Genomic DNA, 19,685 nt, shown 5'->3' with positions numbered 1-19,685 from the left:
CGGGCAGGGGAGGGTGCTATAAGTTCTCCCGGGAGCCTTCCCTTCTCCAGGCTGAACAAGCCCAACTCTCTCAGCCTGTGTCTATGTCTGTGCTGTGGTCTGCCAGCCAGGAGTAGGCAAATGTCATGGGCAAGGTGCCCCTGCCCACGTCAGGAGGGTGGGAACTAGGGGATCTTTAAGGTCCCTTCCAACCCAAACCATTCTGTGATTCTACGATCTGCCTTTTGGGGTCTGTGGATTCAGAGGAGCCCTGCCTTTGAAAGCCAGGCACAACCCAGCAAATGCATTTACTCATCAGCCTTCACTTGGAATGAGGCTCTCCAAAGAGCAGTGCAATCAGCACAAGGCATGGCTTTCAAGTATGATCAACATCTCTGCACCCCAGGAAAACAAAAGCCTCTCCTCACTTTAGCAGCAGGGCCAGCATCTTCTGTCTGACCGGTATCTCTTCCCTGGGGATTTCTCAGAATAGCTAAATTGCCTACAACAGCAATGTCCGGAGTCGTTGCTGGAGCAGAAATAAGAGCTAATGCTCTCCCCTAGCCCGTAACAAACAAGACTTGGCTCTGCCAGCAGCCAAACCTGCCTGCCCTTTACCTCGGCTCGGATCTGGCGCATCGAGTCGCGGTCTCTCAGGGTGGCAGTGTGAGGCGTCCGGTTAACGGTGTCGAAGTCGATCGTGATCCCGAAGGCCACGCCAATCTCGTCAGTCCTGGCATAGCGCCGGCCGATGGATCCCGAGGAATCATCCACCTTGTGAGAGATGCCGTTCCTGGTGAGTGCTTCAGCTGCAGGAAGCAGAGAAGAGGGAATCACCGGGACTCCTTACATACTCAGCGGGCAACGTGTTCTTAGCAGTGACCTCCCACATCCTCATGGCACTACCTGAAGTGAAGTACTACACGTCCTGGCTTCAAGCAGCATCAGACCCCCTCATTTTTGATAGAAGGTCCAACATTCCAGTCCCAGCCAAGACTACAAGCTCACATGTACACCCTGCTCTCACAGCTCTCCACATCACTCAAGGAGCAAAGTCGACACCTTCTTTTGCCTGTCAGTACAGCCCCACAACTCTGCGTTAACTCAGACACACCAGCCCGACGTGTGTGCAGAGCTATGTCCAGCACGGGTGGGGCGAGGTCCAAAGCAGAACTGTGCTGACAGCAAAAGGCACTGTCTGACACGCAGCCCGTGTTCCTACCCTTCATATAGTCACTTTTTGATCGTAGCAGTGGGCATTTGGACAGAATTTTCTCCCTACAGCACTGAGGAAGAAACCTCTCTTCCCAGTGCACATCGCCATGGGAGCCACAGTGCTTAATACACTTACATAAATCCTTGACAAAAGGCATGAATTCCTGATTCTGGCTTAGAGGAAGAACGGAACACTTGAACGGTGCTACAACAGCTGGGAAGCTGAAGAACTAAGGAAAAAAAGAAAAACAACAATAAATACAAGTTTCATGGTTAGGTCTGATGCTTAGGAGGTAACAGTATGCTTTGACTGACCTAACACCTCACACAGCTGCAGCCAGATGGGTTTTCTCCAGCTGTCCCCCACTCCCGCTTCCCACCACCTCCCACCTGAAGAGGTCTACCAGAGCCCTCCCTGAAGGAAATGAATCTGAATTAAAGAAAAATGAAGGGTAGAGGGGTCTTACTGGGAGATTGAGTCTTATGAACAATCTAAAGGGAAGAGTTCTCACAATTATCTCACTCCCTGTTTGACACCCAGAGACTACACACACACGGAGTATACGCAGCTCATGTTTGCAGAACCTTCCACAGACACCCTCAGAAAAAAAAAATGTGCCAAAGGAGGGGAAAACAAACAAACAAACATCTTTCCTGCAAGGCCTGTAAGGGTACAGAAGTGATGCAATTGAGACGTACCATAATACAGAGCAGCCCAGGCTACACAGAAAGTAAATGGGGACTAGAAGGAAGGTAAGTTCAATATTTTAGAGTTCATGAGCAGTTTGTGACTGAAAGTCAATTGTGTCCTAACTCTGGGCTCCTGAACCCTGCTCCCCCCACTCATAACTGTATCGCATCCTGTGGCAACCAGAAGCACTAAGGAGCGCTGTTATTTTTGCTGTTCTACAAACAGTCTAGCAGCCAGAAACAGCAAACAGGAACCAGCATCAAGTTTACAGCCAGCTCCCCATTGCTGGGGCCGCTGGCAGTGGTACAGAGCATCACAGTTTGGGCACTGGCTGGAACAGGCTGTCTGTCTGTATGTAACACGCTTCCCTCCGGCCCCTGCTACAGCAAAGTTTCAGGCCAAGATTTTAGGGAAGTGCAGAATCAGAGAAGGTTGAATTTCATGGGCGACTGAGGAAACAGTTAGTCTATTGTCCATCTTGCTGTACAGAACTATGATTCCAGGAAAAGCAGAAAACAGAGGAAATAAAACACTGAAGAGATGCCTTTCTCTGAATGATGGGACACCGCCAAGTGTGAGTCCAGGAGGAGGAATTTCTCAGCCCCTTGCCAGTAATACAATGAGAGCCTCATGCACACAGAGCCCCGGAACGCTCTCACTGTGCACGTGTAAGTGACACGTACACTGGCAACAGCAGCTCCAGGAAAAGCAGAAAACAGAGGAAATAAAACACTGAAGAGATGCCTTTCTCTGAATGATGGGACACCGCCAAGTGTGAGTCCAGGAGGAGGAATTTCTCAGCCCCTTGCCAGTAATACAATGAGAGCCTCATGCACACAGAGCCCCGGAACGCTCTCACTGTGCACGTGTAAGTGACACGTACACTGGCAACAGCAGCCAACAGCAGCACACAGAGCCCCGGAACGCTCTCACCGTGCACGTGTAAGTGACACATACACTGGCAACAGCAGCAATTCAACAGCCCACCTGGGTTTTCTCATCTCTACTGCGTATTATGCAGTCTTATTTCAGTCCTTCCCCTGGATGTTAGGCAAAGGCAAACGCTTGCAGCTGGTTTTAAGCTGAGGCCCAGCCACAGGAAAGCTCACCGTTCTTTGCTCGTCTCCTTCCCGGATGTGGAATGTGTGTTCAAACACTGTATACATGATCCTTCCAATACCAAATGAGGGTTCAATTACATTTGGGATGATTTCTTCCACTGGAATACAAAAGAATCCATATCGTCATTAAAAAAAGATGTACACACAAAAAAAGATGTGTTTACTGGAGCTGCCTTTCTGCTCAGTTCTGATGACACGTAGCTGAGCACATGGAAATAAAAGGTTAAACACTTCTCTAAATACAAGCACCTGAAGTAGGGATTTGGACTTAATCCACATACAGAATGTATTTCACCTGTAAATAAGTCAGGGCCCCCTCTCTGGCCCTGAGAGCAAATAGCACGGCACAACTTGCATCTGTCCAGAAAAACACTCTTCCACTTCACAACACCGAAGCCTCATCCAAACTGTTCCCTGGGAACAGTCCCTGCTCCACACCAAGCCACAAGCTACATCCAGGCGTTGTCTGGGAGAGTGCTGCTTTGGCATAGACCAAAACTGTGCCAGGGAACATACTAACAGTCATACAGCCTGGATGATGGCAGGGTAACGCTCAACCTCTGGCCCTCTTTTGTGGAGTGTAGAGCCTCAGTATCCAGCAGCGTGAGCAGAGGAGCGTGGAGCTTCAGATCAGACTCAAATTCCAGCAAAGGTTCCCCCTGTATTCTTGAATCATCCAGCTGTCTGCCTCCATGCTGCTAACCTCCCTATTCTCCATCCCCCTGCAATGTATCACGAGTGGGGATCAACTCGTGTTTGCAACACTGCTCAGAAGACGTGCTGTGCTCCGTTGTTACACACCCGTCACTCTCTCCAATCCTTGCCACACGTCTGTCAGAGGCTTTTTCCTCCGTCCCCACTCCATGTATGAAAGGAGCTCAGTGAACAGCTGCCCTGTGCAGACAGTGCAGCTCTTTAGAAAAGACTCGGATAGCAAATAGAGAAGAAACAACAATTCTAGGCATCAGCTGCTTCTGAAAATCAAGAACAGAATCCAGCTTTCCAGCACCGCACCCAGACCGACCTCCCACTCTATACGCCTAGAGAGCCAATCCTCCTCCATGAGGCACCTAACCTGGGGTGGGACTTTACCTTCCAGAAGGATGGTTTTGGTTTATTTCTGCATTGACCAACCAGTTTTCAAGACAAGAGAGAGGGAAACCATAAGCTTTGTCTCCTGCCTGCAGACAGCAGCCAGACTCGTACAGATGTACGAATGTAAAGGAAACCCACCAGCTGGGATTCTACTTGCTGCCCCCCCAGCAATACCACAATCACTAACAGTTACAGCTCTGTCTCTGACGCTGTGACAAAGCCAAGCCTGGCACAGCAGCAGCACGTGCCAAGTGAAAGACCCCTGGACACCCCAAAGGCTCAGCTGCTGCCAGAACAGATGTATTCTGCACATGCTACACGTTGCTCTACTCCTTCCTAGGAGCGTTCCTGTTCCAACCTAGGGCAGGATGATCCTCTAGTTACAGTATGAACTGGAGAAAAGTCTACCTCAGCCTGCAGCTCTATCAAAGACTTCCCGAACGACCTTGGGTGAGGTGCTTACAGAGCTGGCTGGAAAGACAAGACTTCTCTGAGGAAATGAATCCACACATTTTGGAAAGTTACCTTCTCAGCCCCATCTCCCACACGGGGACAAAACCCTGTGGAGATGCAGTCACTAACCAAAGCTGATGTGATGACTGAGTACCAGAGGAACTGCCTGGACCTGTCAGCTTAAAGAGCCTGGTCAGCACGGCAGCCTGGCGAGCTGGCAGATGCTGGAAGACTTGATTCCAGGCAGTGGAGTGACAATAGAAGCTCTGAGCAGAGATCTGCCTGCAGCCCTACCAATGGACTGCACAACCCACCTGCTACACTGCAATGGACTTGAAGATGAACGCTCCCAAAGCTGGTGCACTGTCCCCAGCTCCTCCATCCTTACAGCAGCTGGATCTTAGCACCACATGGGACCTTAGAAATCCCAGAACACACACCTGAAGCAGCATGAATAAAGTATGCCACCCGAAGTCCATTCAACAGGTTACTGAACAGAGCAGAGGAGAAGCAGGGAGACAGGCCTTCATCAACAGTCACCAAAATCCCACTGCTGTGTGAAAGCTTTCCAACTCCAGTTTCAAGCAAATAACATTTGGAATCTTTCCTGTGCCAGTGTACAATAATAACAGGACAATGCAACTAAAAGTCCATGTTCAAAGTGTATCCTGATGTGCCTCTTATTTTTGATGATCAAACAACAAAGATACAAATTTACCATGTAATGTTTTCTGAAATCTCTTCACAGTAACCATGTCCTTTGTTAACTGAAAAGTTTTCCCTTCAGTTTCAACAGTGAATTCCCTGCAAAGGAAAAAGAAGTCACTTAAAATCTACAGCAATAAATAAACAAGTTGTATTTCCTTAATTGCATCAGTTGGCTGACTTTTAAAGTGGGATGATAGAAGCCAGGGCAAATCCCAGCAATCAAAGAAACATGCAGCATACCCATTAAAATAAATTTACGTTAATAATAAAATTACTACATCTACATTAAAAGCAAGCATCTTCATAATCACAGTGAACTTAGTTGTGGTGAACAGCCTGAAGCAAACTCAATTAGGAAATGGAAGAATCTCAGGGTGGAGAATATACATCAAAAGAAAAAAAATGGGAGACACAAAACAGGCACTGGCTGCAGACCGTGCATCTTGAGTGCACGGACTCCTCATGAAAACTGGGCTGTGTCGGAAGGTACTGTGCATTTTCAGACAGCAAGCAAAGGGGAGGATACAGCGTGGTTATTCTAATGCTTATTTCTAAAGCTTCTGACATTATGGTCTTCTAGCTACTTTAGCTTGCTCCTTGTGAACTCAAGGTGCCTCAAGTTAATCCAGCAGCACTTTGGGACCCTCAGGGGTGTCAGAGAAGGGTACCACACACACACAGCCAGCTCACCCTTTCTCGCTGAGCAGCTGCTCCATCTCTGCAATGTAACACTCATCACACATGGAAAGGTATTCCATCACCACCTTTGCATCCTTCTTATAAGCTTTGCCAATGGCTCCCTTATTTGCCTCAAACTGAACAATGTTTACTGTTCTGTACAGAGCAGTTAAGGAGTTTGAAGTGACAGAAAGCAGGGCGTGGTTCTTTTGCTGTGTAAAAGCTAATTGCTACACAACACAAAAATCTCCTCTGCTACTGGATAAAGGAACTTCCCTCCAAGGGAGGAAAGGAACAATGAAAAATACTGTAGGGCAGGTCACAAAATTTGAAAGAACACAACCTGTTTTACAAGTGCAGCTAGCAGCAAAACCATGGAATGACATGGAGCAACATGGGATAGTAACCCCACATTCACATTTAAATCATGCTTCACAGTCAAGAGAGTAGCATTAAGCTAAAAAAACGCAAGCAAAGTAGTAAATCCCCTTTGCCCACGTGAGTAAAGTCACCCACATGCCCAACTCTTCGCAGGTTACTTCCCAAAGTCATGCTGGTCTGTAGCTCTAGGTTTCCCTGTTAAATTTACATACGTAACTTAAAACGGAGCTGCACAGCTCTCCAAGACATCTCACTGTCAAATCACTTTTCAAGATAATCTGGTGTATTCTGAAAGGATATAGGTTCTTTGAGAGGCTTCTCAGCTATAAGAGGGACTTTGGTGGCACGGGCATGGCAGGAGAGGTCATAGCAGGAACGATCAGCACAGCCAACAATCTCAATCCAACCCTGAAAAAACAAAAAGAGGAAGCTTTCAGCAACTCACTTTTTTTGTCCACTTAACCATCAAATATGTTTATTCAGCCTTAAGCCCTCCCTGCTCCCATGGCTGTTTTTTTCTACATAATTAGCTCTGTTACAATAAGCAGCCCTCACTCACTAGTTGCCCTTCATTTGAATGATTCCATTTGTTTCCAGAGGAAACGATCAGTTATCTAACCAGTGCCTGTGTTCAGGGCCAGGTTTTCCACATGGCTTGGCAGAACACAGCACTGTGCCAACAGCTTGGGGCTGGGGCCAGAGCACACACTCCTATCACTCCCATGCTATAGGCACACAGAGACATCACGCCTTCGGGGCTTTACCACTCAGCAAGTACGGAATAGACAGCAGGCAACCAGCCACGTAAGAACGGCCAAAAGCCTGGCTTATGCGCTAGTAAGACACAGATAACACGCAAGGGAAGCACTACTGTCAACATTTCAGCATGTCTGGCAAGGAGGAATCTCAAACCATTCACACACACGGAAATGATGAAGCCTTCCAGCAGCAAATACAACCACCACCTGGATTTCCTAAGACAATCCCATATAAGAAAAGGCAGATCAACTGCTTTCTGTTCCCTTTGTCACATCAGCACGGACACACAGGCAGCCAGATGCTACGTGGTTTTCCAGTCTGCAGTGATATAGCAGGTTGTCAGGAGAGGTATGTGAACAAAAGAAATCCCAGTGCTGTTAAAACCCACAGTATTCCAGAACATCTTGGGGAATTTTTACACAAATTAAGCCATTAGGCTACTTCTTGGAAAGTTGACATAATAACTTTTTAAACCATTCAGTGCAGTTAACTTCTTACTACTGAGTGCTGCAAGTTGGTCAGTTAAGTGCCAACCAAAGCATGACCCTAGCTCACAAGGTGGTTTTCCCATGCTCCTGGGATTGCCCTCTTCACCTCTGGGTTCGGCTGCTGGACATACTGCTCTGTGAGTGTTGTCCTGACAAGGTTTGCACAGTTTCTTCATCTTATTTACGTGGTGTGAGCCACACATGTCCAGCCTGCTTTGGGCCAGCTGGGAAGACAGACTGTGAACTTATGGAATTCAGCTATCCCCACTGAGAGGAAACCGTTCCTTCAATCATTTCTACAGGTCTGCTCTATATGACAACAAATCCCTCACCAAGCTGCAGGAACTTTTTTTTTCCTTAACTTTGGTGGAATTTTACTGGCTGCTATTGCTCAAACCAGCTGTAATGAAACATCACTGGTGATAACCCTGTTTCAGCTCCTTAAAAGTGAGAGGGAAAAAAGAACCAGAACACACAACACCTCAAAACAAAAAAACAAACAAAACCAAACCTGAACAAACACACCCACAACACACAACCTCCTGAGCCCTAGGCTGCAGGAGGTTGCCCCTGCCCATAAATAAGTCTGGCTGAACCATCTGAAGCCTTGACCCATTCCCATGTGGACACCTCTGGGCTGAGCATGCCACAGTTTGGCTATCAAATGGGTGAGGACTGTGGGTGGAGACTACTCATGCACGGGTCACTGCAGTGTCACAGCCTACCCCACAGACCTCAGCAAAATCCCTTCAAACTTTCAATCCTTTACAGCAACTAGACCACACAGTGTTCTCTAGATATTTTCTGGAATGTACACATACCCTAGACTCCTTGGAAAGGCTAACCAGGCAGGAGAACATGTGTTTCACTACACACAAGAGGAAAAATAATGAAATGGCTTTTTAAAATTTATTCTGTATTTATTTTATCTACTAAAAAGTAGATTCTGTATCCGTAAAGAGGGGAATAACTTCATAATCAATACAGTCTACTTACTATGCCTTCTAATACATTTTTTCTGAAGCTATCATTCCAGCTGATATACTTGGCTCAGATATACTGAAGAGGCTGAAAGTTCTCCAAGAGAATCTCAAGTGAGTCTAAGAGCCTTGCCTCTAACTACCTGCGGCTGGTTTACCTGACAGAAGACACATTTTTCAAAACTCAGCCAACAGTGTAAGAGAAAAACAAAGCACCCAACAAGGGTTGAACTGAAAAGCTCCTAGTGACACAGCAGGAAGATAAAAAAAAACCTCAGAAAATTTTTGTCCCAGCAGCAGCTGTCTGAACTGGCAGGAGTGAATTCTGGTTTCTCCAGCTTGGAAGTGGGAAAGGAAAAGCTAGCATTCTAGCAGGAATAGATCTTCCCTGGAATAACACCACCTCCAGCAAAACAAATCCTTCCCCACTGCTGTTACAGGGGTTATTGTCTTTGGAAAGCACCAGGACTTTTCCTTTAATTCCAGATGAAATTCAGCCAGCACAATGTCCACGGGCAACTTCAAGCTCCACCAAAGGAGTCTGAAGCATGGACTTACAAACAAGTCCGAACAGTTCATCAACTTTGTGCAAGCCCACTGCAGGGAGCTGACCCATCCCCTTCTCAGTCCTGGATTCAGAGTATTTCCCCTGCAATGTGTTCATACCAACGTGGGGCTGGACCAAAACAGCATACTCATGGCCCTAGTGTTAAAAAATAAGAAGTAAAACAGAGCCCCTTGCTGCACTATCAACAGATCTGAAAGGGAGTGCCACTTGCTGTTTCACTTTGCCACTTACATACGAGGTTTTGGACTCTGCATCCCAGCAGTCACAGGCGTAATGAGCCATCTCATTCTCCATATGCTGTCGGAAGCGCAGCTTCTCTGGGGATACACCAACCTTTGTAAGGAAGAGGTAGATTCTGCCAATGAAGTAACCGAGAACGGAGTTATTGATCACACCCTGGAAAGGGAAAAAGCGAGAAGAAAAAAAACCCACAGATGTTAATTCCTGAGGAAGCAGAGTCATGATTTGTTGTACTTATGTAGACAACCTGACACATTACAGACACAACTTCTTGCAGCTGCCTGTGGTAAAGTACTATGTCTCCCCTGAAATTATTACATTTTCAAATCTAACTAGTGACACCTGAACAAAACAGTAAGTTGTTATTACTCTAGGACTCATCACTAACTGTCTCTCAAGATCACCTACTTGAAAATACCCTGCTCTATCCAACAGTGCAGTCACTGGTATCCCAACAGTGGCAACCACAGTTGTGGTCAGGACTCCACAACAGCTGTACCCTACAGTTCACAGCTGCAATGCAACAGGGAGGTGGTGTTCTTTCTGTTGGTTTTCTTCTGCTTTGGGGGGTGTTGTTTGGGGTTTGCGGGATTGGGTGGAGGGGGTTGGTAATTCATAATTTGCATGTATGGGGAACCAGGTAGTGAACGCCCAAAGGGCAGCCATGTATTGATGCAGCCTGAATATTACATTCCCAGTCACGGCTGAGCTTTTGGCAGGTATTAGTATTCCTTACTGCTCCTCTCCCATTAGCTAAGTGTGAAGCTTAACCTCTAACCAATATCCCAGCACTACCTGCAGCCTTTAATTACTGATAACAAGGGCCAGGCTTGGATCTCAGTCCCACTGATTCACTGAAGAGAATTGACTCCCAGAGATGGGAGTAAACCCCAGCTGGCACCAACACAGTTAGTAATTTAGCCCTGAGAGCAATACTCAGAAGAGCAAGCTCCATGTGTCTGCAAGAGGAACATTACCTGCTGGACAGCATCTCCCAGCCGCATTACATGAGCGGACTGCCCGCTGACCTGGGCCTTGGAAGAGTACAGAAGGATATTGAGATCTGCCACATTTTGAAACTTGGGATGATTTTTCTCACTGGGATCCACAAAGTGCTCTATTTCTGCCATGGTGAATTCCCTAAGGGAAACACAAATGACTGTGTATTAAATATTTCATGTGTTAGCCACAGGCCCTCGAATGATTATGCTTTAGCTTCTCACAAGCAAGTCAGTAGTTTAAAAACACGCAAACCCAGAGCCAAGACAATGCACAGACTGGACTATGAACCAATCTTGACACTGGATTTAGGTTCATTTTCAAATTCCTCATAAAACTTTCTATGAATTCATCGAAAGGTCTCCAGGCCATGATCATCGCTATGATTCCAAGCAGAGAACACTACTTTTGGAAATACTTTCAGAAGAGCTCTGGAATTTTTCCAGACTGTTGTGATTCCCATATTAAAAGTATACATTTCCTACAGGGTCAGGGAAGACTAAGCCACTGATTAACTCAGTAGCCTTAACTCATATTAGAGGTACCCCAAATAGTCAGGGGATAATTTCTTGAGATAATGACAGTGCTACGTTCAGCCATGGTGTGCATTCTAAGAACTTGTCTTTAATACATCTACATCACACATCGATTCTAAGTCTTCTTGCTTGAAATCACTTTACACTGAATTAGCTTATTATCAATAACCTTTAAGAAAGCTCTAGGTAATCATTAAATCACAGGCATCAGGATGTAATTTGCTATGACAGCCTAATAACACAGTCTCCAATAAATGTGCCACAAGCATATAATTTATATTTGACTAAAAATGCATTTCAATGAGGAAAGTTCTTGTTTCCAGATGTGGAAAAGAACAGGAGGACTGAGAAAATTCCAGTGAGTTCCCTCAGTGCTAATGATGCCACTGCCTCTCAGCAGTGTTTATGGCATGATATTAATCAATTACCAAGTTTACAACCCATTCCGCCAGCGTGCACGACAGAACCACACTGACTGTGCACGGGACCTCTTGTTCCAAATTAGACAGAAGAGACTTCTGTTTAGAATAGGTCAGTTAAAACACAAGTACTATCCTTAATGAAATGCAATAATCGCTTTTGCCCTGAGATAGAAAGCTTTGAAAGTAACTCTCAGTAACCCGGAGCTCTCTTGCTTGACAGATCTTGGGACACAAACACACGTCCCAAGTCTGTTATCTCCCAACTTCCTCTCTGTAGTAAGTTGACCTGCAGAATCTGCAATTCTGAGACAAGGAAATACTGCTACAAGGTCAGTCACATTTTGATTCTACTTATCAGTTTTAAAGTAAATCACATGAACATAATTAAACAAACCAAGCTGCATGTGCCATAGAAAACACAGCTACCTTTAATATGCTTCATTTACATTATGATGTAAGCCAAATTTTGTTAGTACAACTGAGTTTAATCTAGGTGCTCCTAATACAACAGCTATTTCAGACACCCCACGTCTCATCAGCCAGGCTTAGATAGAATTCTGTAGTTAAAACCTTATCTAAATGAGGTCTTTGCCCAGGAACCCTTAGACTCACTAGGCACATGATCAGGAGTCCTCTGGAAGAAAGCACTACTGTGAAACAATCAGGTACAAACACTGGAACACAGAGGAGGTGCTCCCTGCTTCCAGGTACCCTTCTGTTGTAAGAGGAAATCTGTAGTACCTCACTCTGATAAGGCCGGAGCGGGGTGAGATTTCATTTCTGAAGGAATTTCCAATCTGGGCAGCAGCAAAAGGCAGTTTGCCTTGATTAAACTCCAGAAGACGTTTGAAGTTGAGGAATATTCCCTGTGCAGTTTCTGGCCTCAGGTAACTGAAAGGAGATGGAGAGATGAAAATTCAGGAAGATAAATGGGTGGGGAAACTAGTGAGGGAAGAAAACCACAGTTACTACAACACTTAAAGGTGGTAGTTTTCAGTCTTTTAACTCCAGACACAAAACAATGAAGCATTAGACTGAGAGCAAAACCACAAACATCAGCCCAAACACAGCACTCCACAGTCAGTCCCAAAAGTAAACTGCATGACTTGGCTGCTTTTGAGGTGCAAGCATGGAATGGAATGAGATTTTGAATGAAATAGAGTGGCCAGTTGCATCACAGAGGTATGTACCCTCCTTGCCTTTGCTATGTAGGCCTGAGCTGTACCAGGCTGCTTATAAACAAGGATTTTGCAGGAACCATGACCACCCCTCTGCTGTTACACGACCTGTGAGTGGCTTTAGTGTAAGGCCCCTTCAACCCCTGCAGTGATTTGAGACTTCCACAGAGAATACCACCTACACAGACTATTTTAGGTACTCCACTGGAGAACACACACAGCGTGTATCCCTGATCCCACCCCAGAACACATGCAAGAATCTTCTCCACTCTTCAACAGGAGTTTCAGTTTTAGTTTTGGAGACCCCAGCTGAAGACAATAGCCTCCACATTCTCACAGACTAACTACAAACACCTAGTAAGTGATGCTATCATGGGATCACCCTGAAACAGGTATACTGAAGCAGGTTTTCTATAGCCATAAGGTCACTGACAACTGGGGACCCAACGTTAACTGGCTTGATGGAAACCACTCCAACCACCAAGGGTGCAGCTGTGATCCAGAGAGGCTGCTGCTTCACGTATTGTGATTCTGCAACAGCTCCTTGTTTCTCCTTTCACCAAGAGTACAAGGAATGCTAAGCTGCCAGAGAAGACTGGGACTGCATGGGGAAGGTTACCCAAGAGGAAATTGCCTATTTCAGCCCTTTTGAGACTTCATTTTTCTTCCAAGTGATACAGAGCATGAAGAAGGGAGAGTGTAAGCAGAACAAGATTAGTACCCACCCAGGCATGTTTCCTCCAGGCCCAATGGAGGTCTTGAACATCAGATTGAAAGAAACAGGAGGGGACAGGTCATTCCCAGTGATAGGTGATTTCACATTGTAGTTCACAAAGAGATCTGCAAGTTCTTGCTGGCCATAATTGTCCAACTAATATCAAAACACAGAAGAATTATTTTAATTAGAAAAGAGGAACAGGAATTAATTATATCAGGAATTGTAACAGGAATTATATTATAATAGGATTGAATCATGTCCTTTTCAGCTTTTACTGAGCATGATCCACAGCTCTGAATCACCCGCCCAAAATATTCCCTTTCAATTTAAATTTTCAAGCAAGCTAAAGTTTGAACCAATGACAGAAGAACATACTGTGTATCTGCAAACCCATTTAAGTAATATGGGTCCACGACTCAGTCATACCACAGGAAGTCTGAAGTCTAAAGAGAAATGCAAGCACTGAGCACAACAGTGGGTGTAAAGCAGAAAGTCATTGGGACTGCATCACCACCCACCAGTAGCTTCTTTTGAACAGTTTCAGCTAAAACATGCGGAGTAGTGTGTTGGGAAGGAAAAAAAAATACAGCAGTAAGAGAAAAGAAAGCTAAAATCTCTGCAGTGCTTTGTCTGCACTCATTTTTCTGCTACACAAAACACAATATGCAAGCTATGCATTAGATGATCTCTTTCAGAGCTGTTCTGCATTTTTAGTTAAATAGATCAAATCTGTGGCATAGGGATTCTGGGTGAAAGATTTTCCATCTGCTCTGAAAACAATGTGGTAATGAGTGGACTCTTTCACAAGTGCAATATCATCAACTCTTTTGAGGAAAGGTTCTTCACCTTTCTCAGGGAGATGGGAATCAAGCAGTACTAAAACCACAGGTCTAACTCCAGCCTAACCGCACAAAACCTGCAATTTCTGGCATTATTTTCATAGAATCACAGAATGGTTGGGGTTGGAAGGGACCTTAAAGATCATCTATTTCCAACCCCCCTGCCATGGGCAGGGACACCTTCCACTAGACCAGGTTGCTCAAAGCCTCGTCCAGCCTGGCCTTGAACACTTCCAGGGATGGGGCATCCACAGCTTCTCTGGGCAATAATTTCGTGCATTACTACATATGTTCATTTAAATGTATTAGCACCACTAGACTTAAGCACCATCAAGGATCTATACCTAAGAGTACAGCAAGGATTTAACACTCAAGTTTAAAACCAAATGAGCTGCTTCTAGGATTAATCCTTCACATATCACAGAAAACTCAAGACAGGAGATAAAAAGAGTTTATTAATAGAGGGATTCTCCTGAGGGATAGTCAAAGTTCAGTGTTGTAGTGTGGAAAACTAACGACAGCTGCTCTGTGATGCTACACACTGAAAAAATCCCAAAGTTACTTTTTCTGGAAGATATGAAATATTCATTCTGTGCACGGCTCTGGAAGCATTTATCCTAGAAGTCATGAGAAACATTAAAAACAAAGCAAGAAAAACAAATTAAAAAAGGCAAATGTCTGTACAGCTGCTCAGAAATGTCAGCCTCGAGCACCAACTATTCTCACGGTAAACAAAGGACAAATCTATGTGGGGTGCTAGAGAGACAGGAACAAATCTCAAGTGCTTCAAAGCCAAGACAACTTTAAAACATACCAAATCAGTGCTAAGCCAGTTCAGAAAAACCCTGAGAAAACTTCTCATCTGTCTCTGTTCCTCTGAATCATAATCCCACAGTGAGGGTAAAGGGGAGGATTCAGAACAAACAGGCTTTTTGCCAGGGTGTGAGGTAGAACAGAGAAGACCAGCTCCAAGGACAGAGCTTCAGCCTTACCATTGAAGACGGTAATAGAACAGTAATAACTCTCCAAAACAGCAGAATGGAGATAAAATTAACCAGCAATTTTGCAGTATTTAGTAGCATGTACAGCCTACAGGTATCTCTGAAGTAAAGACTTCTGAGTACCTTCAGAGACACAGAAGGGACTGGTGTCTCTGAATGCACCCTGGACTCGGTGCATTGCACTTCCTCTGTTACACACACGTCCCTCAAGCATTCGCCACCTCCTGCAGGCACCCACCTGCGTTAGAACGTTTTCCATTTCTGCCTTCTTCTCTGCTGTGCATTTCTTGTCAGACATAAGCTTCTGCAGGTGCGCTGTAAGCAAGAAAAGCACGTCATGAGTTTATGCTGCGACCCCATCACTCCAGCATGACCATACGTGTGTGTCCACCAGCTGTCTTGCTCATGTCTGTCAGGATAACTCCACTCACATCATCAGGGTAATATCGATCTACAGCAACCCCATCACTCCAGCATGACCATACATGTGTGTCCACCAGCTGTCTTGCTCGTGTCTGTCAGGGTAACTCCACTCAACATCATCAGGGCAATATCGATCTACAGCGGAGGAGCTGCACTGATGTGCCACAGGGAAAACAACAGGTCCTTGCTTAGTTTCTTTCCAATACTCACTCCTCTAAACCCAAGCAATGGCTTTGTAGTCCCTTTCTCCTTATTTTCTTTCTGTGCAGACTGGAAATTAAAAGCAATATCTGATCCCAAGCCAGCAAGGCTACTTTTATCCAAATGCACTCAGAAGCACGTATTGACTTGGTACAGTAGAGTCAGACTGAGTTTCACATTAAAGGACATCATCCTCCACGAGACACAAAGGCAAGACAGTGATGCCAAGACTTCCCACTCTCATTCGGAAAAAGCAATCTGACTTTTTAGTCACAGTAACAGCAGGTGGCTGTTCACCAGCGATGGGCTGCAGAAGACACAGGGACATTCCCATTTATGATGCTGTTCAATACACAAAGCAGGCAGAAATGTACAAAGCAAGACGGGCCTCTTTGGTTGGTTTTTGGGATTTTTTTAAATAAAACACAAGTTCTAACTGAGTATTATGAAAACAGCTCTAATGCCAAACTAGATTGTTCTACATACTTAACTTCCAAGAAGGCAGCTAGAAAACTAGAGAGCACAACCCACTTAGAGCAGAACAATCCTTCCTTTCACAATGGAGCTGCACAGGATAACGTTTTCAAACTGGTTTCTTATTTCTAAGATTCCTTCATGTGATTTTTTTTTGGTTTGTTTGTTCTTTTTAAACAAACTTTAATCAATAACCAGAAAGAAGTGTGAGGATTTTGCACACCCAGGAAATGCCTGAAGTCTCAAGCATTCCCAAAAGCCAGCTGAGTGCCAAGGTAGAGGAAAGTCAGGAGATGCCATGTCACAGATCCTTGCATAGGGAAAGCACGCTCTGTCCCCTTACATCGTCATAAAATCATTCCTCAGTTCTGAACAAAATGCAAGTGAAATTCAAGAAAACTAAGACCAAAACACAGCAGAGAACAGGAACCTTGTTACACAGGGAGTCCTCAGCTTAGACAACACAGTAATCTTTTATGGCCCAATAACACAGGATTTTATAAAAAGTGACCCAACCGTTTTTACTAGAGATTCTGTACCTCCACTAACACAACATGTAGGTGGAACTGAGAACTTACAGGATCTTTGGTATGATGGGATTAATGAACTATAAACACAAGTATGAAAGACTGGCTACACCAACTGGCCTTCCTTGAGAAAAACATTCTTCTCCCACGTTTGTACCACTGCAAGAAATCCCCAAGCCCACCTAGCCTTGAAATAAAACCAGACCTTTTAAGAGGTGATCAGCTCGAAAACATTCCCCATTTTTCACATCTTTCACCATGAAGTCGGCAAACTTGTCTACATGGCCAGAAGTCCTAGAAAAGATGATATAGAAAAGGAACATGAAAGCTGCCACCGGACAGCCCTGGGTACCATGTGATCCCAGCAGACAGACCATTATTAAAGAGAAGTCCTTCAAACCATGAGCCTGAACTGCAGGCTCGCTCCTGCTTCAGATTATACATTCCCATTAAGCACAGCAAATCTGATCTGTGAGAAGTATCAATACCTCTAAATCTTAAAATGTGTCACTAAGATGACACTTGGTGCCTTTAGGAACTGCATCGTGATTCAAGTGACGCAGATGCAGTTGTGAGGAGTAACCAGCAGTCAAGGTGGACAGATTCCCACCACTTTATAGCAGTGATCCACACAACCTTCTACCTGTGATGCCATGACCCATACAAAGTAATGCAGTTGACTCAGCTCAAGGCTCTAATTCCAAAAGCTCCTGACACACTTAGCAAATGTGTGGGCAGGCTTAGCAGAGATACGTGGAGGTGAAAGGGTCCGGAGTCTGAACGATGCTCTCACCCTGTAAGGTGGTCCCTCTACCTGGCCTGTGGATAAAAAGGGCTTCAATTCCCAGGGCTACAGAAGCATCATTGTCGTTCAGAGCTCAATTAACATGCTGCATATTGCCATCCCTCTGCGGAAAAGAGGAGGATGGTCAAGGCACCTGGCCACTGTCCTAAACCATGACCCAGGTGTCCCAGCTTTAGGCAAGTCACCTAATCCTTTTCCTTGTCTTCTTCATCTTTTAGAGAAAGGGATAATGACAATTTTTTCCCTAATGGGACTGCTAGGAGACCTTAAGACCCTCAGACACGAGTCCCACTGCTCTCCCTAATTTATGGAACAACAGCTTCTCACACTGACCTGTGCACTGGTATCTAATTATTTTGCACTGCAGTGGGGTATGAAATTGGGTGACCCAGTCTCAGGATACCTGTGGGTAATTTTACAGGAGACTGTAAAAAGCAACTATGACCAGAAATTATATGCTGCAGAAAAAAGGACCCATATTTACTTCAGAACTGGCTCTGGTGTAAGCATGGTACAGTCAATCTCCAGGATTTGTTCTTCCTGAATAAAGTGCTGTCTCCATGCCTGGATGATGTTGTTCTTCAAAGCACATCCAACAGGCCCGAAGTCATACAGACCACTAACACCTGAAAAGAGAAAAAGGTAAAGATTGTGGGAAGCGTGAGGTTGTATGAACTTGCAGTGTGTTTGGAGGAAAAGTCCTCCCTTTGCAGCATTTCCATCAGTCGGTTTTAGCCCAAGGAGCATCAGCTTCTCTGTGCTAAACAGAGTATCTTACTGTAGAGAGGTCTTTACGTAGAGACCCATGACAAAGGCTGAAAGTAAACTCCATGAAGCACCTAGACAGTCACTGCCCTATACACTAACCAATACAGTTCAGCTGCGGTGCACGCTGGGGCCACAGGTAGTGACAGAAGCTGAAACTGATAAATCCTGCACCCAAGAGGTGTAAAAGCCACACTCCCCCCTCCATCAATGGATTATATTTTGTGCAGTTTTGTGGGAGCAATCTGAATACAGAAGCGATAATGCACGTGCCAAAGCAATGTGCTGTTGTCAGTAATAAAGCCTATCTGCCAATCAGTAGTTTAGGCACAAAGACAAAAAAAAAGAAAAAGCCAATAAAGACTATTTTAGTATTCCAGGTGAAAGAGCAGTAACCATACAGGCACTGTGCTGCTCCCCAGAGCTGCTCAGATCAGCCATCTGAAGAGATTTAACAGAAATTCATTCACCTATTCAATAAAGTTCATTATAAAAGCTCATTAAGGTAACAGGTTCCAAAGTTCACAGCAGTTCTGAGCATTATCTTGCCAAGGAAAGTTCAGAGATGAACGGTTACGAGGAAATAAGCTGATCACCCCCTTAAACGCCAAGAGTCTATGCTGCTACAAAGCAACCATCTTCTGCAAGGTGATGCTCAGAACTTGCAATCTGCAGTCCACTCATTTGCAATCAGAAGGCAAAATACCAAAACAGAACCCCCTCCCCACCCAAAATTTGAAGAAACGGGAAAGCTTTTGAAAGGCTTACACAGCAAGCAGGAAGGTTCGAAGCCAACTTAATAATTATTTTATGCTGCATTAATATAACATTGCAAGAGTACAGCATTTCACGCAGCTAGAACGACCAGAACATTAGCCTAAAGGGATTAAAATGTAAATTTCTTCAAATCTGTACCTCCATAAATAGAAAAGGCTTGATCATAGAAAAACCTCCTTTTCAGGGTGTCTTCCATTTTAACTCTGTCCACAATGTCATCTTTGGGCTGTAAGGCCAGCTCCTGTAATTCAAGCATATCAAAACCAGTTAATAGCTCCAGTTTCCGGCAGGAGGACAAACCCTCTCCATTCACCACTATGAATCAAGACTATTTTGAAGCAAAAGTATCCTGCCAACATGCTCATTTTACAAAGAGGAAAGGTCACTCCGAGATTCAAGCGCTAAATTACAAACATGATTGTCTTAATGCAGCATTTCAGACACTCAAGGTGGGCTCACCTGCCCTAACTTTCAGACAAATAAGTCTGAAGTAGAGTGCTGGTTTTAGTTGGGATAGTTAGCTTTCTCCACAGTAGCTAGTATGAGGAGGCTGTTTCAGATCTGTGCTGAGAAGAATATTGTTAACACTAATGTTTTTAGATGTTGTCAAGCACTGTTTTTACCAAGTCAAAGATGTTCTCAATTTCTGATACTGCACCTGTGT

General features: G+C 44.8%; 1 protein-coding gene across 1 annotated transcript in view; it reads right to left on the bottom strand.

Annotated features, from left to right (window-relative positions):
• GARS (glycyl-tRNA synthetase) overlaps nt 1-19,336 on the bottom strand; it is a gene marked incomplete at its 5' end in the record, with an annotated part of 20,955 nt that extends 1,619 nt beyond the window's left edge. Inside the window, 14 exons of the mRNA XM_010159288.1 lie at nt 598-788; nt 1,331-1,424; nt 2,995-3,104; nt 5,273-5,358; nt 5,953-6,098; nt 6,622-6,729; nt 9,348-9,512; nt 10,334-10,496; nt 12,055-12,204; nt 13,217-13,362; nt 15,288-15,364; nt 16,880-16,968; nt 17,964-18,105; nt 19,160-19,336. Of these exons, the coding sequence (XP_010157590.1) occupies nt 598-788; nt 1,331-1,424; nt 2,995-3,104; nt 5,273-5,358; nt 5,953-6,098; nt 6,622-6,729; nt 9,348-9,512; nt 10,334-10,496; nt 12,055-12,204; nt 13,217-13,362; nt 15,288-15,364; nt 16,880-16,968; nt 17,964-18,105; nt 19,160-19,336 (1,844 nt within the window). The remainder of the gene's footprint in view (nt 1-597; nt 789-1,330; nt 1,425-2,994; nt 3,105-5,272; nt 5,359-5,952; nt 6,099-6,621; nt 6,730-9,347; nt 9,513-10,333; nt 10,497-12,054; nt 12,205-13,216; nt 13,363-15,287; nt 15,365-16,879; nt 16,969-17,963; nt 18,106-19,159) is intronic.
• Between the last annotated feature and the right edge of the window lie 349 nt (nt 19,337-19,685).

Source organism: Eurypyga helias, unplaced genomic scaffold, assembly GCF_000690775.1.
Source record: "Eurypyga helias isolate BGI_N326 unplaced genomic scaffold, ASM69077v1 scaffold11509, whole genome shotgun sequence".
Classification (NCBI taxonomy): domain Eukaryota; kingdom Metazoa; phylum Chordata; class Aves; order Eurypygiformes; family Eurypygidae; genus Eurypyga; species Eurypyga helias.
This window is presented reverse-complemented; position numbering and strand designations above follow the sequence as displayed.